At 36.6% G+C, this 27697-nt stretch overlaps 1 protein-coding gene across 9 annotated transcripts in view; it reads left to right on the top strand.

Annotated features, from left to right (window-relative positions):
* Positions 1-27697, top strand: part of ARFGEF1 (ARF guanine nucleotide exchange factor 1) — a 144970-nt gene that overhangs the window by 92382 nt on the left and 24891 nt on the right. For all 9 annotated transcript variants that reach the window (XR_012327204.1, XM_073794463.1, XM_019925210.3 and 6 more), the window contains 13 exons: positions 67-151; positions 3038-3209; positions 5170-5321; positions 9131-9259; positions 10152-10310; positions 10560-10710; positions 17112-17202; positions 22307-22347; positions 22443-22612; positions 22978-23129; positions 23254-23426; positions 24404-24564; positions 25398-25528. Coding sequence is in view for 8 of the 9 variants with exons in the window: in XM_073794463.1 (XP_073650564.1) it covers positions 67-151; positions 3038-3209; positions 5170-5321; positions 9131-9259; positions 10152-10310; positions 10560-10710; positions 17112-17202; positions 22307-22347; positions 22443-22612; positions 22978-23129; positions 23254-23426; positions 24404-24564; positions 25398-25528 (1767 nt within the window). In the remaining variant the exon portion in view is untranslated. The remainder of the gene's footprint in view (positions 1-66; positions 152-3037; positions 3210-5169; positions 5322-9130; positions 9260-10151; positions 10311-10559; positions 10711-17111; positions 17203-22306; positions 22348-22442; positions 22613-22977; positions 23130-23253; positions 23427-24403; positions 24565-25397; positions 25529-27697) is intronic.

The following is a 27697-nucleotide window of genomic DNA, read 5'->3' as shown; positions in this document are numbered from 1 at the left end:
GGTGAGTTATTTAAATGCTAACTGTAAACAGTAAAAGTTTATAACACGAAACATTTATTTTTGCAGACAAACCCTCTTTGCTAGTGCAGATACTGCATATGTTCTGGCGTATTCAATTATCATGCTCACCACAGACCTTCACAGTCCACAGGTATGTCTTCTTCCAAGCCAGTTTTACAATCAATAGTACAGATTAAATAAATTGTTTTGAATTCAGTAAGTAATAGTTGAAATTTTAATCTTAGTTTAGTTAAACCAGTCACCAAATTGGGGTATTTAATTTGGTGTAGTGTACATTTTACAAATGCAGTTTCTGGTAGTAATTCTAATTAGACTTTTAGATATCCGTAAAATCTGTATTTGTCTTTCTCATGATTGACAGCTGTATAAAACTTCAGATAAATTTTAATCTAAGAATGTGCTTATAGCTCTTCTGCCTGTGTTTATTACAACATGGAAAAACATCATATAAACCATCTTTTGTTTGTTTGTTTGTTTTAACATTTCAAACTTAAATAACAGAGCATTTAGTATAGTGGGTCCTTCATGTGCTTATCACCCATCTTCCACAGTTCCCAACTTATGGCCAATCTTGTTCTACTTATATCCCTTTTCTCCCCCAGGTCATTTTGGAGCAAATCTCATGTATCATATCATTTCATCTGTATTTATTTCAGTATATATATCTGAAAGAGAAATACTGTATTTAAACATAACCACAGTACCATTACACCTAAAAATTAACCATAATTTTAAAATACCAGACATCCAGGAAGTGTTTAAATTTCATTTGCTTCATTAAATTGTAATTCCTTTACTTTAAATATTAAGGAACTGTCACTTGATTTCTGATATTCAATAACAAAAACATTATTTTTAAAGGTTTAGGTATTTTATGCGTAGTTTCCAAAAACTTGAGGAAAATTATCTTTATAAATAAACCTATTTGCAAGAATTTCTTAATACTTCTTAGGGATAGGCTTCTAATGATATGTATTACTCTTATGATGAGAAATAAACTATATACTTATTACTAATCTGAGATGTATTGGAAAAACTATAAGGTTTAAAACAGCTTATGAGTTTAAAAATTATAAAGTTTTAAGCAGCTTGTGAGTTCCTGTGAAGCTAAGTGGACTGTTAGAAAATTGAACCCTATATGGACCCTATATGATTTATGATGCAGGGCTATATGAACTATAACAAATGATGTCATTTTCAAAGAACACGGGTAACTTTAAAGGAATTCCTTAAAACTAATTCTCCTCATTCCTAGTTGTTTTCAGAGTTAAAATATAGGTTAATTTAACAAGTCATTTATGTTCCTTTTTCACCTAGAATATTTATAGTTAACTACCATTTATATATAGAGTGAGACAATTTTTTTTAATTTTTGAAATACATTTAGAACATGTTTAATTTTTTTTGTCTATTAATCTTCATCAGTAGTAACAATTGGCTTTAAGTGATTTAAGTACTAAAACTTAATTAGGCACAGCTTAATTTAAGCACATGAGAGTAAAAGTCAAGAGTAAAATGTTCTATAAAAGATAAAGCAGGAGAAGAAAAGTAGGATTATGTTTTACACTACTTCCAGAATCCCATTGTGGCAGAAGTCTTCTGTTTGAGCAGTGTATTTTCATTTTGTGTATCTGCAATTAATGTAGTCTCTTCTCCAACGTGCTTGGAGCTCCTACCCCTACCTCCCAGCCCAGATCCACAAATATACTTTGCTGCTACTTCAGATTTTCTTCCAGGGCTTGTCTTTGTCTCTCATTGGCACAATGCTAAAACATCATACCATGTTCAAAATTTCCGGTGATGTTAATCTTCTTTTAGCCTCTTATTGGCAGCACTTGTGTGGTCTTTTATGTTGGTATCCCTGGGTCATTGCTTTTTTAATATTCATCAGAACTTCAGGTGAAATGGCTTTCTTTTAATGTTTTTTAAGTGCCATGACTCAAGATAAGTTTTCAAAGTTTTAGTATGTTAGAGCTTTTTTCCCTTGAGTAATAATAAATTACATTTGGAAACTTTTATGGTAATATTTTTACTTTTTTGTAGGAGAAGTGCTCCTCTCACCCTTTCTGACATACTGGAAAGATCTGTTTGCAGAATAGTCAGAACTAAATAAATGTTTGTATCCCAGTTATATCCTCTGGACGTTCTGGTTTCTCTATAGTTAGTTTTGCAAACTTCTGATGACTTACTTGATTGTCATTCTGTGTACCTTCTTGTAAATTTACAGGACACTTATGTTTAGAGGTGCCTTAAATTCTTCATGGAAAGTGGTAGGAATATATTTAATTAAGTAAATGTATCTTCAGAGACATCATATGACTTACAGGTTTTATCCATCTGGGTTTTCAGGGATATAAAGCATAAACACTTTGTCTGTGCTAGTTCCCAAGTTTGGCGACAGGGCTACCATCTTATGTACTACAGATTTGTGCTCCAAAGGCTTACCAGGGTGTGCAGTAGGATGTTCCTGTTCAGCATACTCTTAAGTAAGGCAGAATGTTCCAAGGATACTTTGCCCAGATCACCTAATATTCAGTTGCCATGATGAGTCAGTGAGATTGCTATCTGATTTTAAATAAATTTCAGCTCTTGTTACTCTTGCATCCGCTGTTACATAAAATCAGTTTTTAAATCATTAGCAAACACATTTATGTTCTTCTGAACTAAGATTTGAATCTTTTTGATGACATAAGTGTCTAATAATTGTCATGGTCCTTTTTTAAAGGACTCTGACTAGAGCTCTTAAACCTTGGGCAAAAGCAAAGAATTTCATTACTCAGTCTCGCTGTTTTCTTATTACAGATTACTCATGCACTCCTCAGAGCAAGGTGAACTAGTATATTACCAGGATGGGTCTTTCCTACATTGTCCTTATTTTCTGTGACTTCCTTTTTTCATTTTAATGTCTGTTTTGTTGAGTATTTTCCACTTTCTATTCCTCAAAGTATTTATAAATTCTCTTATATGAGTATTTTTCTGTTAATTTTTAGGAATTATAATGGTTTTTCATTTCTAGGTTAAAAATAAAATGACAAAGGAACAGTACATTAAGATGAATAGAGGTATCAATGACAGTAAAGATCTTCCTGAAGAGTATCTATCAGCCATCTATAATGAAATAGCTGGAAAAAAGATATCAATGAAAGAAACAAAAGAACTAACAATCCCTACAAAATCAAGTAAGCAAAGTAAGTGTCCAAATCAACTGAATTCTGATTGTTTCGGAGGAAAACTATGGGTTCTTGAAAGTGTTTTACTTAGAGTAGATCAAGTATTATTGTACTGAAAAGTATTATAATATACAGTGTGCTAATCTGATTGTGTTTTTTCCCGTATCCTGAAGAAAGATAGCACTGACCAGTGATAAATGGAAAGTGCTACATAATATGCATGGATTAGTGTGCACTTAATACACACTCGTCCATTTAGCAGTTAATATCAGCACATATTTGGAGATCAAAAGAGATTGATTGGTTAGGCAACCCCAAGAGTCAGATTTCAGCTCTCATTCTTTCTTTGCCTCCTTGTCATCTACAAGCAACTTATTTCCATTGGTTCACCTATCATTACACATAAACAGAAGCTGGAAGTAGGGGTGATTCAAGGAGATGGGGAAGGTTAGGGTCATGGGGGAGCTCGTGGGGGTTGGAACTCACTACTTCAGATGCACCACAAGTTATAGCGCCGTGGCATTCCCAAATCTGACCGGCATCAGGAGCCAGCGGCGGGGGGGGGGGCCTAGCCCCATTCTCCACGTTCTGTGCATGTAGATGGTGGTGATTAAATTAGAGCTAAAATCTGACTGCAGGAATGAGGTGAGGGTAGTGGCTCAGTAATATAACATGGAAAGAGAACTCCTGCCTTTCTGAGCAACTTCCACTTGGAAGTGGAATCTCAAGCTTCATCTAAAAGAACAAATTGCAGTAGCAAAATTCTGTCAACAGGAGAGAATCGAAAAGGCCTGTGTGATATGTGTATTTCTAGAAGTTGATGAAGAATTATCAGATGAGAGTCAGAGGCTATGGAGATAATGTTAGAAGGAATAGTGGAGTATAAATGGCCTTATCTTTTGGGGAATATAGGGAATGATTCTAAGGAATTTTAATAAGTTCTCCCTCATTTTATAGAAGAGGGAACAAGTGCAGAGAGGTTAGGAAACTTAGAATCATAGAATCTGTGAGCTGAGTGCAATGTAAAAACTTTCACTAATTCTCTAGACCTAAAACCCAAAGAGTGGCAAAGCCACGTCTTGAACTCGGCATCCTTGGCTCTTACTGCAGTCCAGCACCAATCAGCAGTTTACTTGGTAGCGTTATTTGCTTCTACTTAAGAAATTAAGTATATTGATCAAGACTTCATTTTCACACCTAAGTAGATGCCAATTATCTGATTTCACTTCCTTCCTCACACCCGTATAGTAACATCTTCATACCCCTCATTCTCTGGCCTCTTCTCCATATGGTGGTAGGAAATCACTGAGCAGTGGGGTATGGGAAGGAGGTGATGGTGTGCTGAAATTCTGAAATCATCCCAAGTGTTAGGGCCACTGTTTTCTTGTCAGCTCAGGAGATCATTCAAGCCTGTGTCATGTGAGGATACCATTGCCTTTTACTAACCTCTCTTCTCTTCTAGACCATGTTTGGGCTGTTTCCCTAGTACTTTCATTGTGACAGATTTGTACCTACTCTCTTCCCTTTTCATAGATTTTCCATGTATCCCTGCCTCCTAGTTCAGGATATTTTTTTCTTTCATTTTTGAAATTCATATAACATAAAATTAACCATTTTGAAGTGAACAATTAGTGGTATTTAGTACGTTCACAGTGTTGTGTGACCGCCACCTCTGTATAGTTCCCAAACATTGCATCCCCCCAACATAAAACCACGTATCCATTAAGCGGTTTTTCCATGTTCCCTGCCTTTCCTCAGCCCCTGGCTGTCACCAGTCTGCTTTCTGCTTCTGTGGATTTACCTACTCTGGATATTTCATCTAAATGGAATCATACATTATGTGACCTTTTGTGTCTGGCTTCTTAGGACTATTTTGAGTTAGTATTCATTGGTGGTACTTATTATTTTATACTAAAACATCAAAATAGCATTCTTAAAGGCTTTACATTTTAAACGCTAATAGTGTTTGTTGTTTCAGATGTAGCCAGTGAAAAACAAAGAAGACTTCTGTATAACTTAGAAATGGAACAGATGGCCAAGACAGCTAAAGCACTCATGGAGGCCGTGAGCCATGTTCAAGCACCTTTCACAAGTGCGACACATTTGGAGCACGTGAGACCTATGTTTAAGGTAAGCGTTACTAAGAACTTGTTTGCAGTGTATATATTTATATATACTGCTGTTCAGCATATTCTTTTATTTTTAATTATTTATTTAATTTTTGTATTTTTTGGCTGCATTGGGTCCTCATTGCTGTGCACAGGCTTTCTCTAGTTGCGGCGAGCGGGGGCTACTCTTCGTTGTGGTGTACAGGCTTCTCATTGCAGTGGGTTCTCTTGTTGCGGAGCACGGGCTTTAGGCACACGGGCTTCAGTAGTTGCAGCACGCGGGCTCAGTAGTTGTGGCTCACGGGTTCTAGAGTGCAGACTCAGTCGTTGTGGCACACGGGCTTAGTTGCTCCGTGGCATGTGGGATCTTCCCGGATCAGGGCTCAAACCCGTGTCCCCTGCATTGGCAGGTGGATTCCTAACCACTGCGCCACCAGGGAAGTCCTGTTCAGCATATTCTTAAGTTAAGGAAATACAGTGATATAGCCCATTAGAATACACCCAGAAGTGAAAGCCATATTATTTAGGAGATCGCAAATATAAAATTTTTCTTGAAGAGAATGAGAAAAGGTATGCATGATTAGCAGTTAATAGGCGTGTGATCTTAAGAACAGAAAGCTCTTTGGAGAATTAAGCCTTGGCCTGGTTTCCTCTGTGTTCTATTTAGAGCTTTGGAGTTCCCTGAAATCTCAAAGCGATCTTGAGCCTCCTACTCTCTTTCAGTGCTCTGGCCCAGGAACTAAGCTGAGGGTTCTGAGTATTCCTGGGGCCCAGAAAGTAGAGTCAGGAACAAAAGGGAGCTTTCTTATGTTTATAGGTCTAGTAAGAATGATTCTTACTGCTTCTTTAAAATTTGATTTCCCATTCAGTCTTCATTTTCCTATTCTTTTTTTCTATCCTTTCTTCAAATTCCAGAAGGAGTAAGCAGTGCATCATAAGGATTGTAGGGAAGTGGAGGGGAGTCCAGTCAAGTTTGAGAAGGAAAAATGGGTTAAGTACATTTCTGTTTGTGACACAGTGTGGTTAGATGGACTGTGGAGGTTGAAGATTATAATTCGAGTTCTCATTCATAACTACATATGTGTATGGGTAGTAAAAGATGACTACAAGGTTTCAGCTCTAAAATTTTACAGTTCTACCTCTACTTCAAGGTCTGTGTGATAGTGACCTTTCTAAAAGTTGATGGAGAGTTACAGGACGCGAGCGGGGATGCTAGGGAGATAACGTTAGAAGGAACAGTGGAGTATAACTGGCCTTCCTTTTGGCATAATGTAGAAAGTGATGTCAAAATATAAGGTATACTTTCTCTTTATTATGAAATAAATTACAAAGCAGATTTTTGTTTTGTTTTGAATAATCTTATACCTTTATTTTGTTTTTCTTTTCAAATGTTTTTGGTAGACGGGAGGTGGAGGATGAAAAAACGAAAAGAATAAGGAACCAGCCATAATTGTACCACTCAGAAAAAATTTCTGTTAATATGTTTACATACTACTTTTTATCTTAAACAGTTGTGATTCTACTGTGTATAGAATTTTGTATCTTGCTGTTTCTCACATAAGTATTTCCCCATATCATTAAAAATTCTTCATAAATAGCTTTTATGATCTATTCTCTGGATTAGTTATCCTTTATTTAAACTAATCCTCTAAGCTAGAATTAAGAACCTTTCCTCTCACTGCCATTTCTACTGTAATTACCGTCTCCAGTTACTTTCATTTCTCACTCTTGTCACTGTAACATCCTCCTGACTAGTATCCTTATGTCTACTTTTGTGCTTCTCGTACCCACTTACAGAGGCCAGAATGTTTAAAATACAAAATGAACTGTCATCTTCTTCCTTAAAGCCATTCACTGACTTTGCAACTATGATGAAACCTAGCACATCCCAAGGGTCTGTAGACCATGTGTGGTCTAGAGCTCCACCTTCCTTCAACCTCATCGCTAGAGTTCTTGTCTCTTACTGTGCTGCAGCCACACTGGTATTCTTTCCATTTCTAGAATGTCCTAAATTATTTTCTCTTCAGAGCATTCATATAAGCTGTGCCCTTTGTCTAGGATGCCTTTTCCTTCTTTGCCTGAGTAGTTTCTACTTTAAATGTTACTTTCTCAGAGAGTTCTGCCCTGGCCCCTCTAATCTAGATTAGGTCCCTTTTCATAACATGCTATACTCTTCCTTCATTGTATTTATAACAGTATGTATTTATACATTTATTTATTTTAAAACTGAATGGCTATTTCTTTACTAGACTTGAAGCTCCATGAGGCAAGGGACTCATCTGTTGTGTTGACTTTTCCCAATGTCTAGCACAATTCCTGGCTTGTAGTTAGTGCTCAGTAAGTAAGCATTGGCTGAGTAAAGGAATAAATGAGAGATTCCTAGAATGTGATATAATATTAAGGGATGAAAACCTTATTAAGAACCTTTTTACATATCGCCAGATTGTATTCTATAGAGATTTATACATTTGAGGGGACAATTTCACTGTTCTCTGGATGTTATTTAGGTATAATTTGATAAGACGAGTCATTGTCTTTAATTTGCAGTGGGGTTAAACCTTTTGTCACAGGCTTAAGAACCTTATACTTCTCCTTGTATAAAATATTACAAAGGTTTCCAAATAGATGTGCTGTTTCTTCACTTATAATAGGATGTGTAATTTATTACTTTAATGTGGTGCTTTGTATTTTAAAGGTAGTGCACTTCCTATGCTTCCCACAGCATCTCTCTGTAGTGGCAGTCCAGGTATTAAAGGGGAAGAAATGAGGTTCAGAAAAAAAGAGGTTAAATAAGTAACAAGGCTAGGACTGGAAGTCAGTTACTGTGGCTTATATTCCTCTGTTTAGGAATTACACTTGTACTTCTAAACTTTCTGATGTTATAAGCAAAGCTTTGGGTGATTCTGTTTTTCTTAATAGTGCTAAAATTTTTTTAGATCGTTTAAAAATTCCAGTTGTCGTTTCCGTACCACACTGGTATAAACATTTTTCATCTGTATGGCTATACGGATATATAGTTTTGCTTCATTTTGACCTATCAAAAGCAGCGAATACTCTTGTATCAGACATTTCAAAGCTATACACACACATGCACACACCAGTATATACACATATGATTTGATATGAGGATTTTCAGTAGTCAGAGGTAGCTCTCTTTTTTTGTTTATTTTACATTACAATTTCACAAGGTATTCAGTTCTATTAAAATTTAGTGTTTGTTGGCTTTCATAGTCTGTAATCAAGATGTATTTTATTGAACTGTATTTTAAAATATTGTCCAACTAGGAACCAGAGATCGCTCGTGTTTCAAAGTAAAATATTTGACTACCAAAATAAAATAAATAAATAAGGCTAAATGGTGTCCACAGAGCAGGCTTAAAGAAAAGAGAGTAATGTAACTGTTACAAGTGGAAAATGGTTAAAAGGATTTTCTTGGAAATAAAATTAGTCCATGAAATATTTCAAGAGACACAGCTTACAGAGGGAGAGGAGTTCTGAAGTCAGGGGTAAAATTAATATAATTTATGAGTATTGACTATTCCCATTTTTCATTAATGTAAATAATTTATAGATGCTGTGCTTAAAATATGCCTAGTGTCCTCTCCCAAATTTATAATTTTGCTCTCCCGCTTATTTAAGCCCAGGCGGCATTATATAGTTTCTCCTTTGTCTAAGAAAGCTTTCCAAGTAACTATGCCAAGAAACTCATTGCTGTTTTTTTCAGAACTTCCTCAAATTGCCTGAAATCTGAGAAATGTTAATATAGTATTATCATGAAGTTTAATTATCACTTGATGTTTGTGATGTATTTCAAATTTTTAATCTTTGTAGTTGGCTTGGACCCCTTTTCTGGCTGCGTTCAGTGTGGGTCTACAAGACTGTGATGATACTGAAGTAGCCTCTCTTTGCCTGGAAGGTATAAGATGTGCAATCAGAATTGCATGCATTTTCAGCATTCAGGTAACAAAGAATTTTGCCTTTGTAGCCAGTCTGGAAAACGTAAATTACTTTTGTCATTACTACAGTTTAAATTATTTCTGGTGTTGAAATTATTAAAAATGAATTTCAAGTTTATAATGGAATTTAACTGTCTTCATGTTTACGTTTCCAAGAAGCTGTGACAGAACAGGGTAGTTCTTTATTGATGTGTCTAAAATTCGTCATAATAACTTTGGTTTGCAGTTTTTTCTCTGTAGAATATTAGCTATGTACAGAGTTTCCTTAAGAGTTTGAATTCCTATATTGCAATTTGAATATCTTATCTGTGTTGCATGTTTTTATTTATTGAATCATATATTTTTCACATTTTATATATATATATAACTTTACCTATCCTAAGAACAAGTTATCTTTAAGAGACCCAAGTATCTAGAACAATTTTTATGAGGACAGTCCCTTCTAGTAATTTATATGCTTTGTCTGATAATAAATTTTAGCCAATGCTTGCCTGCTTTCTTTTTAAAAACCCATTTCACATTTAATTATGAATGTTATAGCTTAAAAAGTAGTCTAGCTGTAGAGAAAAATGAGCAAATTTATAAATCAGCTTTCTGCTAGTTCAGTCACTTGAAACATAAATGCTCAATGAATTTTTTTTTTTTACTATATATATGAATTATTGTCACTAAAATCTTGTCTTGATTTGACACCTCCATTGCCTTTCAGTTTTAGAAATTCATCCTTTTCTGCTTCATTCATCTTAAAATTTAAAAAACTACAGTTTGAGGTATTATATGTAATTCATGACTTAGTTAACAACTTACTAAACAAGTAAACAGTTTGTCAGTAGGGAACTAGGGATTACCCTGTTGTGTTTACAACCATGTAAGTTTGCTTTTTCTCTTTTTCATAGCTGGAAAGAGATGCATATGTCCAGGCGCTAGCAAGATTTACCTTACTTACAGTGAGTTCTGGGATTACTGAAATGAAACAGAAGAACATTGACACAATTAAAACACTTATCACAGTGGCTCATACAGATGGAAATTATCTAGGAAATTCATGGCATGAGGTATAAGCACTTCCTTTATTTTCAGCTTTGCAATCTGGTTTATAAAATGATCTCATGCTAAACAGTATATCACTGACATGCTTAAGTGTTTGGGGAGAAAATTAATTTAGTATATTCAGGGTAAGTACATTTAGCTTTTTATAATGATTTATAATGTAGCCTATGTTTAAATCGTGATTGAGTATATTTAAATATTTTTGCGAACATTTGTAACATGGAATTTAAATTTTTTTCCTTTTTGTAATTAAGATTCTGAAGTGCATCAGTCAGTTGGAGCTTGCACAACTTATAGGAACTGGAGTGAAACCTCGGTACATTTCTGGAACAGTGCGAGGCAGAGAAGGATCTCTTACGGGAACAAAAGAGCAGGCTGCTGATGAATTTGTGGGTCTCGGGCTAGGTGAGAAGTTTTTGAATTACTTTTGTGAAGTATCAAAATTTATTTTTAACTTGCTCAATATAAGTAACTTTGTTGTAGCAATAAAACAGAATTAGAGGGATAAGATAAAGTGCCCTTTGACTAGCCTTATGAGGGGAAAGCAAGGTGACATTGTAAGTCTTTTTTGCCTGGTCTAGTTTCCAATATTAAGTGACCGTCAGTCATAATCTCACAGTTGGTGGGAGAAAGGTTCAGTTTAAAATTACCAGCTTTTACCTAAAAAAGAATGAAATATTGCCATTTGCAGCAACATGAATGGACTGAGAATATTATATTTAGTGAAGTAAGTCAGACAGAGAAGGACAAATATTATATGATATCACTTACAGGTGGAATCTAAAAGATAATACAAATGAATCTGTATGCAAAACAGAAACAGACTCACAAACGTAGAAAACAAATTTATATTTACCAAAGGGAATAGGGAGGGGGGAAGGGAAAAATTAGGAATATGGGATTAACAGATACAAACTACTGTACATAAAATAGATAAGCAACAGGGATTTACTGCATGGTGCAAGGAACTATATTTAATATTTGTAATAACCTGTAATGGAAAATAATCTGAAAATCTATATAAAAAATTAACCAGCTTTTAAGACTAAGCAGATAACATTTATGAGTGAAGGCTTAAGATGGTAAATAGTTGGGGCAACTGGAGAAAGCATTCATATTCATATTTTTTTAAAGGCGCTGTGCAGACATAACCAAACTCTTAATGCCAGCCTGGAAACTTTCCCATGGTTCCACATGAACTCAGTATAGCCAGGACCTTCCAGATTTAACCCAGTAGAAAAAAAAGGAAGGTATTAGCAGAAATGGGTACAGAGGAACCAAAGACAATACATTTTTAGTCATAAATGGAAAGGGTTCCACCAGGGAAGAAGCCAAGTTTAGACTGTCTTTCACTTTGAATACTGTACTTCTGGGTTCGAATTCTTCCATATTTCTTCTTTACTGTGTGCAAGTTACTTTAATTCTCTGAGCTTCGGATTCCTCTTTTGCAAACTAATGGTAATATCTACTTACAGAGTTGTCAGGATTAAATAAAAATATATATAAGTGGACTTAGTACAGTGGTTGGTATATTAATTGTTCCTGGATTATTCTTTATCCATCCTCCCTACCTCACTTCCAACCAAGAAATCTAGAGACATGACTTAAAGAGAACAAGAAGGAATAAACCTGAGATCTAAGAATATTTACTATTTACCTTTTTTAAAAAAATAATGTTATTTATTTTTGGCTGCATTGGGCCTTTGTTGCTGCGCATGGGCTTTCTCTAGTTGCAGCGAGTAGAGGCTACTCTTCGTTGCCGTGTGCGGGCTTCTCATTGCAGTGGCGTCTCTTGGTGCGGAGCACGGGCTCTAGGTGCATGGGCTTCAGTAATTGCAGCTCGCAGGCTCAGTAGTTGTGGTACGCGGGCCCCAGAGCACACAGGCTTCAGTAGTTGTGGCGTGTGAGCTCTAGAGCACAGCCTCAGTAGTTGTGGCACACAGGCTTAGTTGCTCCAGGGCATGTGGGATCTTCCCACACCAGGGATTGAACCTGTGTCTTCTCCATTGGCAGGTGGATTCTTAACCACTGCACCACTGGGGAAGTCCCACCATTTACCTTTTGAGGCTTTGTACTGTAACATTGTATTTCTGGACATTTCTATCTTTTCATGATTTAGTGATTTCTCTGTTGTTGCTTGCAATAAAAATTCTTAGGAAATTTAGAAGAATTTCAAGCTTGAAAAACAATCCATAGAGAAGGAAGTAAAGATGAGGACCATGTTGTGTGGCTTCAGGTTGGACTGGAACAGTTAGTTCCCAGTGGTAATCCATCTGTGGCAGCCAGCAGTGCAGCCTGTACCTCACTTGTATCTTAGATTCTGTGATTCTGGGAGGTGTAGGTATAGACCCGATGACTTGGTGAGCCAGCTGCAGGATTTAGAACTGCCTGAGCACCTGCATGGTTGGTGACCTATGTAACCTGGAAGTAACCTGGAAGTCTGACTCAGACATTAGAACTATAATTGTTCCAGCAGGCAGAATGAGATACAAATGAAAAATATTTACAGGCAAGTGAAGTGAATGTGCATTGATTGATTCAGCAGCTTTTGAAAGCTGCTTTTTTTTTTTTTCCAATAAGTCCTAGGGAGTGGAGGAAAGCCCAACCAAAGATAGTTGAGGTTGCCAGGGCTCAGTTTTGGCAAGTAACAGAAGTAGGTTACACTAAAAATAATATACCAGTGGAATATTTTATCTTCTATCAGTGTTAGTAAAAACAAGGGAAATAATAATTGCTGATAATGCTTAGTGGTATACTTGATAATGAAGTAAAATTAATTTGATCACTGTGCTGCTGTGCTACTTAGGTTGCAAGGAGATGAGAAGAGCTGTCTTCTCCCTTCAGGAAAAGGGAATTTATATTAAAATATACACTTGGAATCTGGAAATGAGATAAAAATTCCAAGCTTCCAAGCCACTCAAGCGACCAGCCATACTCTTCCACCTCTCTTATGCTTTATATAGGCTTCCTCTTGTGTCGTCCACTTCTCTTTTCAGCTTGCTGCGTTCTCCACTCACTGCAAAGTGATCAGGTCTCTCAGATTTTAATCTGTGTCCTAGAGGGAGCCACTCTGTTGACGCGGCCCCTGTTGGGCAGAGCCCTCCCTTCAGCTTATCTCAGTGGTTAGTTCCCAGCTCGCCCAGTGTGGCAGATGTCCACCCTTCCAACTGTGCCCTGTCACCTGCTCAGACAAATGCTTTCTTCAGGATGCTGTGGTCAGAACTGAAGCTAGAAGAGGATGTGGTACAGATGACTGAGCTGGTTTAGTCTGTATATAATATGTTTTTTAAGAAATAAATTAATATCCTCCTTTATTAACAGCATCCATACTCCAGATATTCATGTAACCAGGTTAATGGGGCTGAGTGTATGTTTATCTGACTTTTCTTACTGCTGTGATACAAATCTGTACTTTCACTTTTTGGAAACATGGAACTTTTAGTTATTAAGAATACACACCATGGGACTTCCCTGGTGGCACAGTGGTTAAGAATCTGCCTGCCAGTGCAGGGGACACAGGTTCGAGCCCTGGCCCGAGAAGATCCCACGTGCCGTGGAGCATCGAAGCCCGTGTGCCACAACTACTGAGCCTGTGCTCTGGAGCCCGTGAGCCACAACTACTGAGCCCACGTGCCACAACTACTGAAGCCTGTGTGCCTAGAGCCCGTGCTCCGCAACAAGAGAAGCCACTGCAATGAGAAGCCTGCGCACTGCAATGAAGAGTAGCCCCTGCTCGCCACAACTGGGGAAAGCCCGGGCACAGTAACGAAGACGCAACACAGCCAAAAATAAATAAATAAATTTATTTTAAAAAGAAAGAAAGAAAAGAATACATAGCATATGATTATTAGGTTTGAATTATATGCATACTGTTCTTTTATGGTATATATTAAAGTTTAAAAATTCAGTTGCTTGGTCATATAAATCTTACGTGAATATCACAGCACCTACATCTTTGTTCTTAGTTAACCTAAATATTTGTGCTTTTGAATAATTTCTTTGGTAAAACTGAAATTATTAGCCTGTTACTTATACTGTTATACAGATGTTTGAAAGATTTTTTTTTATTTTATTTTATTTTAATTTCTGGCTGTCAGGTCCCCGCCGATGCATGCAGGCTCTCCCTAGCTGCGGTGAGCGGGAGCTACTCTTTGTTGTGGTGCGTGGGCTTCCCATTGCAGTGGCCTCTCCCGCTGCAGAGCACAGGCTCCAGACGTACGGGCCTCAGCAGCTGCGGCACACAGGCCCAGCCGCTCTGCGGCATGTGGGATCCCCCCGGACCAGGGCTCAAACCCGTGTCCCCTGCATTGGCAGGTGGACTCCCAACCACTGCACCACCAGGGAAGCCCTGAAAGATTTTATATATTTATGAAATTGGTTCTTGGATTGTTAGGCATTTTAAATATTCTTTAAGTAAGTTTATTATTAATGATCACAAATTATTATATCAGTATTTAAATATAAAAGGTATAGAAATCTCTATAGGAAGGACATTCAGTTGACACACAAAGAAAGTTATGTGGTGACTGGCATTTTTTCTCACAGATTTTTCTTCATTAAATTCCTGTAATGTGCTACATACCTCAGGTGTGGCTTGACAGTATTTCCCTACCACCCCAGTTCTCTGTCACTTATTTCAGGCTGTCATCCTTGTTCACTTGTGTTATAGAAATAGACTCTTAATTTGTCTCCATGGCTCCAGTAGCTCTGCCTGTTTCACTGTGTTCTACAGATATTACCAGAATTACTTTTCAGAAAATAGATTGGATCATGTCAATCTCCTAAAAGGTCTGATGGTTCCCTGTTCTCAAAAGTAGTGCATTAAACGTGACAGTCCAGGTTCTTCACATTCTATTTCTAGTCTGTTTTTCCAGCTTCATCTCCTACTGCTCGTCTTTCTCTCCTTCATTGTCCCCTGCCAGAATCATCCTCCATTATGGCTTCACCCAAGTGTGTTGGAACATGACCTGCACGTGCATACTTCCATTACTTTATGTATGCTGCTCCTTCTTCCTGAATTGCTTTTTCTCCTTTCTTTCCCACATGATCATCCTTTTAGGCCTAACTTGAATTAATATTTTGTCATGTGAAGCCTTTCCATGAGCTAACACCGCATTCTCCCTTCCCCTGTCAAAATTAGTTCTGTTTAACAACACTTGTATTATATGTAATTAGTTCATTTCAGCCATGAAATAATTGTTATATTGTATTAAAGTTGGTTGTAAGCCTGTCTCTCCTGGTAAATTGTTAGCTCTGTAGGACAGGGATCACATTCTTTTCACTTTGTTCAGTTCCCGGAATAGAATTTGAGTTCAGCTAGTTTAAATAACATCGTCTATTATGTTTGCATTCAAAAAGTCATTTATTGAGTGTCTAGTCAATCAAGTCAACAAGTATTTGTTGAGCATTTGCTTTGGACTTAATACTGAGTAGAGGAATACAAAGAAAGTGTATGATTTGGTTCCTAATCTTGGAACTTTTTATCTGGCTGAGAAGGCAACAGTAACACACCTAAAGTAATTTAAATAAGAGACTAAATGGAAGAAATTCTTATTTGAGCAGTATTTATTTAAGTATAAACTTAAATACTTACAGAGCAAGGTGAAACAGTGGAGGGGAATCCTTCATTGAGAACTCAAATTTGGGTCTTGGTAGATAAATTTTAGGTAGTTGTGGGATGGCCTGAATAGAGACAGGTATTGGCAAGAATGTTGAAGGGAAAAAAAAAAAAAAAAGAATGTTGAAGGGAACTGCCTTAAGCTCTAGGCTGAAAAGTTTATACTTTGTCCTGAAAGTAATAGTAAGCAAAATGAAGGTGATGACTTAGGAAAATTAATGTCCAGGAGAAGAAAGGAGAGATTGAAGAGGGGGAAAATCAGCAAAAGGGAAAGCAGTGAGGGAACTGTTATATATAGTAATAGTCATCTGGGCCTGAAGTTACAATGGTCTAAACCGAGTAGGGATGAAAATGAATGAATCATATGAAAAACAGCCCAAAAGAAAGATTTAGTGAAAGTGGAGGGAGGGAAGGATATCAAAGATGATTGTAAGGTTAAGAGTTTGAAAACTGGGGAAACTGTTGTTTTGCTACCTAACACATGGAACCAGTGTTGGGGGAAAAGATGAGTGATTCTTTTGAATAAGAGAATATTACAGCATACTGGTAGAATTTCCGGTAAACATTTGTAAATGGGACTGGAGAGTGCATTACAGGGGAGATCTAATTATCGATACATGGAATTGGTAATCCTCCTTAGTAGGTATCTTTTTTTTTTGCGGAACGTGGGCCTCTCACTGTTGTGGCTTCTCCCGTTGTGGAGCACAGGCTCCTGACGCGCAGACTCAGCGGCCGTGGCTCACGGACGCGGCATGTGGGATCTTCCTGGACTGGGGCACGAACCCATGTCCCCTGCATCAGCAGGCGGACTCTCAACCACTGCGCCACCAGGGAAGCCCATTAGTAGATATCTTTGGAACTGGGGTTGGTGCTGTGTTTCTTAAACAGTGAGGGAAATTATTCCTAATGTCATTAATTTTGTGATCAAAATTCTCAGTGCCCCTAAGTTGTGTGATCTTTGCAAACACAGTTTGTGTCTTTAACCATGTCTGTATACCACTTAGTATATAGCTCAATAAACACCTTTGGCCTTGATAAATGATCACTGATATCAAAAGAATCGCTTCCCCAAAGCTTGATTTCTTTCATTAGGAAAATAACTGATTTCAGAAATGTGTTTTAGAACTGAACGTGTGCTCTTCCGCTGAATGCTTTTCATACTGAAATGCCTCCCTTTCCTGTGTGGCAGTTGGAGGAAATGTGGACTGGAAGCAGATAGCAAGTATTCAGGAATCCATTGGAGAGACCAGTTCTCAGAGTGTTGTCGTTGCCGTAGATAGGTAAGGTGCTTGCTTTATTCCCTTCTCAGATGGACACTTTTAATTCTGTAGCACTTAGATGTATCTGCTCGTTAGTTAAAAGAGAAACGTTATTGCCAGGACATCTTCTCTTAAGTAATATAAGACTGTATTGTGATATGCTGTGATTTAAATGATGAAGTACCTATAATTTTGCTTTCAAATCATAGAATATAGGAAGGAGATAAACAGTATGAAAATTTAAGTGATAGACATTAGTGCGCATTAGGGAAATTGTACCCTTGATGAGAAAAAACAAGGTTCTTTTTTTTCTTTTTTAAAATTTCCTTTATAGAAAATGTACTCCCCTTATTATCCCTGTTTGAAAATAGAGTATAATTTGTCTTTTTGAGTGTATGATATAGTATTGAATTATGGGTGAAATGAAGGGGTTTGGTGGCAATTCTCATTATAAACTTCTTTGAATAGGATTTCAAAATTTGTATATTATACACATTACCAGATATTCCTCATTTTTAGTTTGTTTTCTAAAAGAAAATCTATACTATGGTTTATTTTACTATAGAATATTTAGTTTATTCTAGATTTTAAAAATTCCCAGTGTGTAAAACAATATCTAGTGGGTTTTTTTTTTTTTTGAAGATGAGCTTTTTCCAGATGGATGCCCAAATAATTGAAACTTAACATTTTACAACACTGATGTTTAAATTTTTTTTTAACACTTCTGATGGAAACTTTCAAAAATACAATATGTACTATAATTGTTTTTGGTGCTTAGAGACTCATGCTGATCCATTATTTTACTTTGCTTTAGATAAAAACTTTTTGCTCTAAGTATGGACAGAACTAGAGTGTTCATTTGCTACTGGCCCTGGCAATACTCCCTGGAACTTTTTCCTTGAAAAGAATTCTTCATGTCCAATGTCCACTTGCTTTCCTTTTTTTTTTTTTTTTTAAGGGAAGGAGGTAATTTGCCTTTCTCTTGTGAAGGTTGAAAAAAGATTGTGTATCGTCTTATACCTACTATATAACTCAAAGGCTTAACACGTGCTGCTTGGCACTCTTCAAGGTGCTTTCTGGGAAGGGGATCTAATAAAGAGTTGGATATATGTATAACTGATTCACTTTAAAACAAACCAAAAAAACAAAGTGCTTTCCATGTGTTACTTCATTTTATCCTTTCAGCAGCCTCTGAGATAAGTATTATTATTGTCCTCAATTTACAAATGAGGAAACTGAGACGAGGGGAATTAGGTAATTTGCTCATTCTCACAACCAGGCTAATCTTGTCTTGATTATTACCTTAACCCTTTCATTAGTAGAGAATTTGGAGGAGTGGCACCAAGATATACACTCAGGCAGCATATCTCTGAGTGTGTTCAACCTCTCTGCCTTTCTGCCTGCATGTACAGCTCCAGAGCAGTGTAATATCTGCCCTTCTACTACTAGGATAGATGTCTTCCAAATGGTTTTCTAGCCATCCAGAAAATCATCTTCACTGTCATTATGAGAATCTATTCAGGCAACAGTCTGTTTCCATAATATATTTTGTATGACCAAAGCCAGTTCTGATTTATCCAGCTGTCCACTGTTTGTTACAGGGAGACATGTCACTCATTTGAACAAATGATATGCCTCTCCATTTTAAGAATGTGTGCTGTTTCAGAGGAGTCTTAGCACAAATTCTGTTAGTACTTCATTGTCTCAAACTCATCACCAGATACTTCTACAACATAAATTCAATGTCCAGTTTTATACAAGACCTCAATATTTAAATTTTACTTTATAGTGACAGCATTAAAAGTTACCTCTTTGATTTGTTATAAGATTATTTTATTCTTATGTGGTACATATCACTTCCTTGTTAAATTTCTTCTGAATTCCTTTCTGAGTATCTGAGTTTATTTTTATTTGTAATATTCTGATTCTAATCTATAAGCTAATTCAGTGAGATATCCCTGGTATTCAAGACAGTGGTGAGAATATTGTCAGGCATCATCCTGGAAAGTTCTGTACTTGTCCAGCAAGAAAAGTCATTTTACTGTCCTTAGGCCTGTTGTTCTGGATAATCTGTTATGACAAGTATAGGAACTAAATATGGAAAATAAAATAATTTTTCTTTGCTTAATTATATTAATCAATGGAAAGATATATGTGGTTCCATCAAAAGCTTTAAAATGGTAAAATTTTCTGATTATCTTCAGTTTTGTATTTGGAATCCTGTACTGTTAGAATTTAGGAGAATATAGGGCACTTTAATCTGGGGTACCTGATCCTCTAGGATTTGCTAGGGAAACATTTGCTAGGCATTGTTAAACCAGATACTTCATAAGTATTACTAAACTTTGCAGGGGTGGATTTTGTCCAGGAATGATTTATCCCTGAAAGTTAAAAAGCAGTTATTTAGTACCATAGTTTTTATTTTTATTATTGTTTTTTAAGCACACCAGATCTAGCTTTATACTGACCCATCCCTCACTTTGGAATATTCTGTCACCTATCAGAAAATATGGACAGCTCCTCCCCAACTGTGTTTGCTCATAAACATCTTTCATTTGGGTCTAAGCAGTAAATGTTACGTCTGATATTTTCACTACGAAAACGTTAAATACACAGGAATTTAGTCTGCCTGTATGTCGCATCCAGCTAAAAGTTTATTTGATCCGGAATCTGCAAGTTTTATCTTTTTTTTTTTTGCATTGTTACATTGCTATCATAATGTGAATGAATTTAGTAATCTATCAATTTTCTTTTCCTACTCGTACTTTTCAGGGAATGTCTTTTGATATTAACACACAAGATTCTCATACTTCTGTTCTCTGCTTTTCATACATGGCATGTAGAATCCATTTCATAGATGATTCTGTGAAACACAGCTCTGTTCTCCTGCCTTAGTATATTAAGGCTTAACTTTAAATGCCTCCACAGACTGCTGTGCTCCACCATCTGACTTATCTTTAGTGGAGCGTTACTAGAAATAGAGTGACCCCTCAGAGGCTACCAAAGTGAGTAGGAATTTAAATGTCCTTTCTCAGGATGCGCGCTCCACCGACGTTCCACTGTCTCCTGAGTCGACAGAACCTGTTTGCTGACGAACTTCTCTGTTCTTGTTGCCTTTGTTCTTCACCATCTCACCACATTTACAGGATTCATTGCTGCTTTCCCCTGGAGTTGCATATAATCGCCATCTCAGCTTCTGTTCTTTACTCCTATATGCCTTGTCACTTGCTTCCTTCTCAGTTAAAAAAAAGAAAAAAAGCTTTCTCGTTTCTTTTGTTCCTTCTCCTGTTGTTTCCCCTGTACTGTTTAGTTTTTTTTTTTTTTTTTTTTTTTTTTTTTTGCGGTACGCGGGCCTCTCACTGTTGTGGCCTCTCCCGTTGCGGAGCCGGACGCGCAGGCTCAGCAGCCATGGCTCACGGGCACAGCCGCTCCGCAGCACGTGGGATCTTCCCGGACCGGGGCACGAACCCGCGTCCCCTGCATCGGCAGGCGGACTCTCAACCACTGCGCCACCAGGGAAGCCCACTGTTTAGTTTTGACCTTCTTTGTGGTATGGTTTTTATAGCCATTGCCTTCCATGAGAATACCTCTAGTTTGAGAAACAGCTTAATGACATTCACAATGCAGAGTCTAGCGAATCTCATTTTTGTTCATGTGAGAGGTTTGTAGGCTTTGTATATTGTAAATTTCTGGATCCAGTCTAACCAGTGGATTCAGTGGGGCCCCATTACTCTTACTTTTTCTCCCAGATTGTGTTTTCAGTCAGATTTTTGAATTGTTGTTTTGTTCTACTGATAAGAGCAATATAGGAAATCTCAAGATACCCCTTTGGCAGGAGATAAGATTCTGAGTTATTGCATTGTCAGTTTTTAAGCCATTTTTCCTATCTTGTTTTTGTTACTCATTGCCAGGATGCATAGACCTTCAAGGACATTGAGGTTGAAAAATCATGATATACCCAGAATTTTTAGATAGTGGTAGTAGGAAAAAACTAGAATGTATTTTAAATGTTTAAATTATGTTTTGCTCAGGTAAGTGTGAAGCAGTATAGCAAAATGGTTGAGAGGGTGGACTCTGGAGTCTGCCTGTCCTGGTTTGAATCTTGTCTCTAACACTTACTGATCCTGTGACTTTCAGAAAGTTATTCAATATCTTTGTGCCTCAGTTTCTATGTTGATAAAATTGGGAATATAACAGTATATATAATCATGGTGTTTGTGATTATTATGTGAGTGGATATATATATAAAGCAATTAGGATAGTATCCACCTTGTGATTGTTGGTAGCTATTACTGTTACTATGACGACTGTTATTTCTAAGTTTAATATTTGACCTGCTGCTGCCTTTGAGGTTTCCTTTTTATCGTGCAAATACTATGATGTACATTTTAAATTACGGAATATCAGTTCATCCTGGAAGTCGTATCAAACCCTTGGGTACAAGCTCGGAACATGGATAAAAATGCAGACTTTAAAGTTAGAGGACTAATATGTTTATGCTGAAATCTTTTATGAAACTTTGAAACACGGTAAAAGAGCTCAGTGAAGAAGGCAGGGCAAAGCTGGACAGCATAGCTTAGCTCTCACCATTTGAATGCTGTAAGAAAAGTGGGTTAGCCACTTGTTGGTTAAACTGTTGGAGACTATTTGCAAGGTTCCATTAACCATTTGTAATTTAACATAAATGAGTTTTTGAATCAAACACACATTGCTTATAAAAATAAAGTAGAAGTTTTCATTTTAAGAACATGTTTAATGTGGGTAAATACTCAGGAAAATTGAAAAATCTTGTTTTGTGTATGCCAATTATTAGTTTTACAGCTTAACATTTTTCTTATTCTAAGACTCTCGTAAGAGACCTTTCTTAGTGTTTATAAATTTACTAATAAAAAAATTACAACAGTGTATTTGTGCTCTAATATATCATTCGGTACAAAGGAGGGAGGGAGGGACATCCAAGCTATACTTGTCACTAAAATACATGATAAAAAATATTCATTTGATTACCTGATTTTTTGTTCCCTTAAAACAGATAAAAGTAGCTCGTACCCCAGGCCACTTACTTTTGAATTGATGTATCAGAAGTGAGACATTACAAGTTTTTGAATTATATTTTTTTCTTTAGAATATTTACAGGGTCCACAAGGCTAGATGGAAATGCTATTGGTAAGTATGTACATTTACTCCACTTAAAAACTGATTTTTTAGCTTAAAAGACTTCAAAGTTAAGTTTTAAAAATGTTAACCCATTTATATTATAGTGGACTTCGTCCGTTGGCTCTGTGCTGTGTCTATGGATGAATTACTTTCCACTACACATCCAAGAATGTTTAGTCTACAAAAAATAGTAGAAATATCATATTACAACATGGGAAGAATAAGACTGCAGTGGTCTCGAATTTGGGAAGTTATTGGAGATCATTTTAATAAGGTATTTGAGTAATTACAGGATTTGCTTAGTTTGTAATTTTTTGTTGTTTAAAATTTCCTTATCGTAATCTAATTGAGACCTTTTTCCTTTCCAATCAGTTTTTTATTACATTTTTGTAGTTAGATTTAGAAAACCCTTTGAGTCCTGTTTTTTCTTTTAGAAATAATTGCTCTAAGTTTTAAGAATTTAGTTAAAATATGTTCTTCTTGTTGAGAAATATTGTTAGCACACTTAGTGCCTTTATGGAGAATCTTTGAATTTACCTATCTATGCTATTAATTATATATTTTTTCTAAAATAAAAAATAAAGAATTAGCAAGTTTCACTGCTGATATTAGCACCCTGTATTTCTGTTGCCATTACAGGTTGGCTGTAATCCTAATGAAGATGTAGCTATTTTTGCAGTAGACTCCTTGAGGCAATTGTCAATGAAGTTCTTAGAGAAAGGGGAGCTTGCTAACTTCAGATTCCAGAAGGATTTCTTAAGACCTTTTGAACATATAATGAAACGGAACAGGTACTATATTTGTTGAATTGCTTAATATCAGAAAAATACCTTATTTTCCTCAGTAGGGGGAAAAACAGAAGAAAAGGAAAAAAACCTGATGAGTTTTATCCAAGCGATTGTATTAATATTTTAGGTCTCCAACAATTCGAGATATGGTTGTACGGTGTATAGCACAGATGGTTAATTCTCAAGCTGCTAACATTCGGTCTGGATGGAAGAACATTTTCTCTGTATTTCATCTAGCAGCATCCGATCAAGATGAAAGCATAGTTGAACTTGCGTTCCAAACAACGGGGCATATTGTCAGTGAGTATCCTCTAAGCTCTGTTCAAGTTAAAGAAAACAAAACTTTAATGTGTTCAGAAGATAATTCAAGTATAAGATTATGGGCTTGTCATGGGCTTTAAGTTTTCCAAGTTTTGCCTACAGAAGCAGAGTAAATGGTGACAGTATTATCATTATTGTAATATTATAGTTAACATTTATTCGAATGTTTACTATATGGCAAGCACTATAAGCACTTTGCATGCATTTTCTTCAGTCTTCACAGTAACTGTATGAGATAAATATCTTTATTATTCTCTCTCTCTTTTTTTTAATAGATAAGGAAACTCAGACCCACTGAGGTTAAGTAATTTGTCTAAAGGCACAAAACTAGTGAGTGATGGAGTTGAGATGCAAAGCCAGAGAGTCTTAAAGCACAGCATTTGTTTTTCACCACTGCACTACACAGCCTCCTTTGACTTTAAAGAAGAATAAAATACTAAGGATCTAAATTAAGCCTCTCTAGAAGATAATGATGTCATCATCATCAACATCAAGAATGATGACATCATCATAGCTGTCATTTATTGAGTGCTTGCTTGAATTAAGTAAATTAAGTACAGTGCTAAGCACTGTGCTTACATTTTATTTAGTGCTTACCACTATCCTGTGCAGATTATTATCACCATTTTATAGATTAAGAAACTCAGATCCAGAGAGATTAAATGTAATTTTGAATATTCACTCAACAACTGTTGATTTTGTATCTACTGTGTACCAGTCACTCTATTAGGTGCTGGGTTTATCGTGTAAACAAAACACAGGCCTGTTTCCCTGTTTCTACTACTCAAGGCAGTCAAGTAACTGGTCAGGACAGCCATTGGAACCGATGTCTATTGGACATTAAAACCCTTAGTCTTTAAGAAGTATCCATTACATCTAGAGGTTGGTGTATTTGAGGTATAATTAAGAAAAGCTGAAAGTTGATAATTATATTTATGTGTTTTTCTCCCGTATAGCCCTTGTGTTTGAAAAACACTTTCCAGCAACCATTGATTCTTTCCAGGATGCAGTGAAATGCTTGTCTGAATTTGCATGCAATGCAGCTTTCCCAGACACAAGTATGGAAGCGATTCGACTTATTCGCCATTGTGCAAAATACGTGTCTGATAGACCTCAGGTATAGCATCATTTAGTAAACAGAATGTTACTGAGCATTTATTTCCAGTCAGAGATCTAAGTTTATTTGGGAATTGTGGGGATATGAAGTATTGAATTTTCAAAATTATCTGAGTTATGGTTACATTTGTTGAAGATGTCAGGTATTTTTCTGAGTGTTTCACGTGTATTAACTTGTTTAATATTCCATAACAGCTTTATGGAATAGGTTGTGTTATAGCCCCATGTAGGTAAGGAATCTGAGGCACAAGGAAGTTAAAAATGTGCCCCTGCCTGCGGGGGATAGTAAAGGAGACCTGGGATTTGAACCCAAGCCTGTGTTTTTAGCCATTACCGTAATATACTGAAGTTGACTATGGGTGAGTGTAGGCTTAAGCACTGAAGTGAAAGGTTGAATTGGCAACCTGGCTGCCAGCTTTGACTTGCATATCTGAATCTATCTTTGTAACTGTCATAAGGAGCAGTGATGCTTCATAGATTTTTACTACATACTGACAGGGACCTGTGGGGCATTTCGTTCTTCTTATGTACATCTACTCATTTGAACTTCACACCTCCCCAGTGCGGTGCCATGGCTGCATGATGTAATAACCATTTAAATGATAAAAATGGAAACTTGAATAATGCAGAAAACTGGTGATGGAGTTGAAGCTGAAAGCAGCTTCTGGTTTCTAGTCCAGTGCTCTATAGGCAGTTGTAATCTCCATCTTTTTTTAAGTTATCAGATTGCTCACTTTTGATTAGTAAAGTGTTAAAAAAATTTTTGGAGAAATAATATGCTTAATGTATAGGTATTATGTTTTGCCTTTAGTAAACCTGCATTTCTTCTTGAAGGCTTTCAAGGAATACACAAGTGACGACATGAATGTGGCACCTGAAGACAGGGTTTGGGTGAGGGGATGGTTCCCAGCTCTCTTTGAGTTGTCCTGTGTCATCAACAGATGCAAGTTAGATGTGAGAACCAGGTAACAGCCAGTACTTGAAATTGAAATTTTGAGAGGCTTATTCTTACTTTAATCAAATCAACTTATGTGAACTCAAGTTCAATTTTATCCAATATAGTAGTTATTCGATAGGCAGATTTTAAAATATGTTATGTAGAGCAACAATAAAAAATGGAAATAAATTACTTTTCCTTAAAATTTGATTATGGCCTACTTTGAGTTTTAGGTTCTATGTTAATTTACACATTCTTTCTTTTCATACATTTGTTTCCAATCAGAAATTGAAGTTAGCACCAAAATTTATCTTCTGATGAATGATAAAAGAATTTCCAAATGCATGTCTTTGGTGGATTTTAGGTGAAGAACCGTTTCTTTTTGAAGACTGGCCAGTAACATAGTTTTGAATAATATAGGCCTGTTCAAAAAGAATTGAACTCTTTCAAAAGTATATTGTCAATAAAAGATCTATATGAATATCCAGTCCATTTGTAAAGAAACTATTATGGGTATAATGTAACCAGACAGGTACTCAGTGCACACTTCTTACAGTTATAAGAAGTTGTTATGAATTTGTTAGAGTTCATATCAATCCCATAGTATTGTTTTTCTCACCCTGTATTTTTTGATGGCCAAATTGGAATGCCCAACTTGTGTATCCTAATGTCTGTCAACAGTGCATCAGAAAGGTAGTATAGACTTGTAACAAATCAGTGATAGAATATAATGAAAGAATGAATCTCTCCTTCCACCACTTATGCCAGAACCACACCTGTCCCCAGCCACGGTTAAGTTTGTTTTATAGCCTAAGAAATGTTTCACTTTTATAGTGCTATTTGTTATAACACATTTTGTGAGATAGAAAATAATCCAAAATATGACTCACGCCTTGGAAACTTGTTATAGAATTTAGTAAATCACAAGCACATATTATATTTCACATGTAGGCATTGAGGATTTTCGTCAGTGGACCTGTTAGGAAACTTGATAAAATTCAAGATGGCCCCCAGTTGATATAACTCTAAATTATTTAGATATACAGCTTTCAAATGTCCAGCCACTTCAGTAGAGCAACGAACATGTCATAACTGACGAGTCATAGAAACTCAGCACCCCCCTCCCTGCCCTTGTTTATTTGTAGAAGTCTGCTTGACGTGGACCTACCTGCTTTCTTAGCCTCTCAGCCTGTCCTTGTCTGGGACCACGCTGCGTTGCTTCTCACCCTTTCCTATGTTCAGATTATGGATGGGTCTAGTTGTTAAAGAGAAGAGAAAAGGGATGTTCTAGTTGGTAAAAAAGAGGGGAAGTATGAGTAAACTTTTTGTTCAGTGATGGCTTTGATTTTCTTACCTCATTCCAGGATTTGTAAAGGCAGTTATTTAGATTACATTTAAAAATGCAGCACTACGATTTGTATAACACACTAATTACAAAGTACTTCCAAATGCATTCTCATTTGAGTCCCTCAGAATTCTGTAGATTTAGGGTTGAATAATTAACCTGGAGCCCTACACATTCTTTTTCCCTACACCAGCAACTTAAGTATTCATCAAAACTTGTTCAATAGTAAAAAGCCTTGGAAACCTCTATAGATCTGTGCTTGCTTTGGGGGCCTGGAAGAAACAGGATTTTCACATCCACTCACCCCAGCCCTGGGAGTTAGCATCCAGTTTACTTGGAGTGGGAGGAAGAGGGAGCCTTGTCCCATTGTAGGGGAGACATGGAACTCTGACACGGTTCTCCTGGGGAAGACAGAGTGTGTTTCTTCCACAGGAATTCCTTTACTGTAGTTCCTTTACTTCTGATTTTGCACATTAGGTATCTTACAGATCAAATAAACTGTTGTGAACTTGCCGTAGGACTGAACTACCATGATGTTATTTTACACATCTGTTGAACAAGCACTTGTTTAGAGCCTACTATGCATCAGGCATGTACTAGGCCCGGGGGTAGCATAGCAGCAAATGAACTAGACCACGTACCAGTCCTTATGGAGTGTTTCAAAGGAAATTCTGTTCTGGCTTACTGTCAGACTTTTCGAAATATAAACCTTTTCTAAGTGGAAGGGTACCTATATTTTACTAGAAGAAATTAATGTATAGAGAAAAGATCAAGCTTTTTAATGTTTACATGAAGGCATTATTTCAAGAAAGGTAATAAGGAATCAGAAGGCACTTTTGAGTTTTAGTTTTA

This window comes from Tursiops truncatus, chromosome 17, assembly GCF_011762595.2.
Source record: "Tursiops truncatus isolate mTurTru1 chromosome 17, mTurTru1.mat.Y, whole genome shotgun sequence".
NCBI classification, from domain to species: domain Eukaryota; kingdom Metazoa; phylum Chordata; class Mammalia; order Artiodactyla; family Delphinidae; genus Tursiops; species Tursiops truncatus.
Note: the sequence above shows the minus strand (reverse complement) of the source record. Positions and strands in the feature narration are given on the sequence as shown.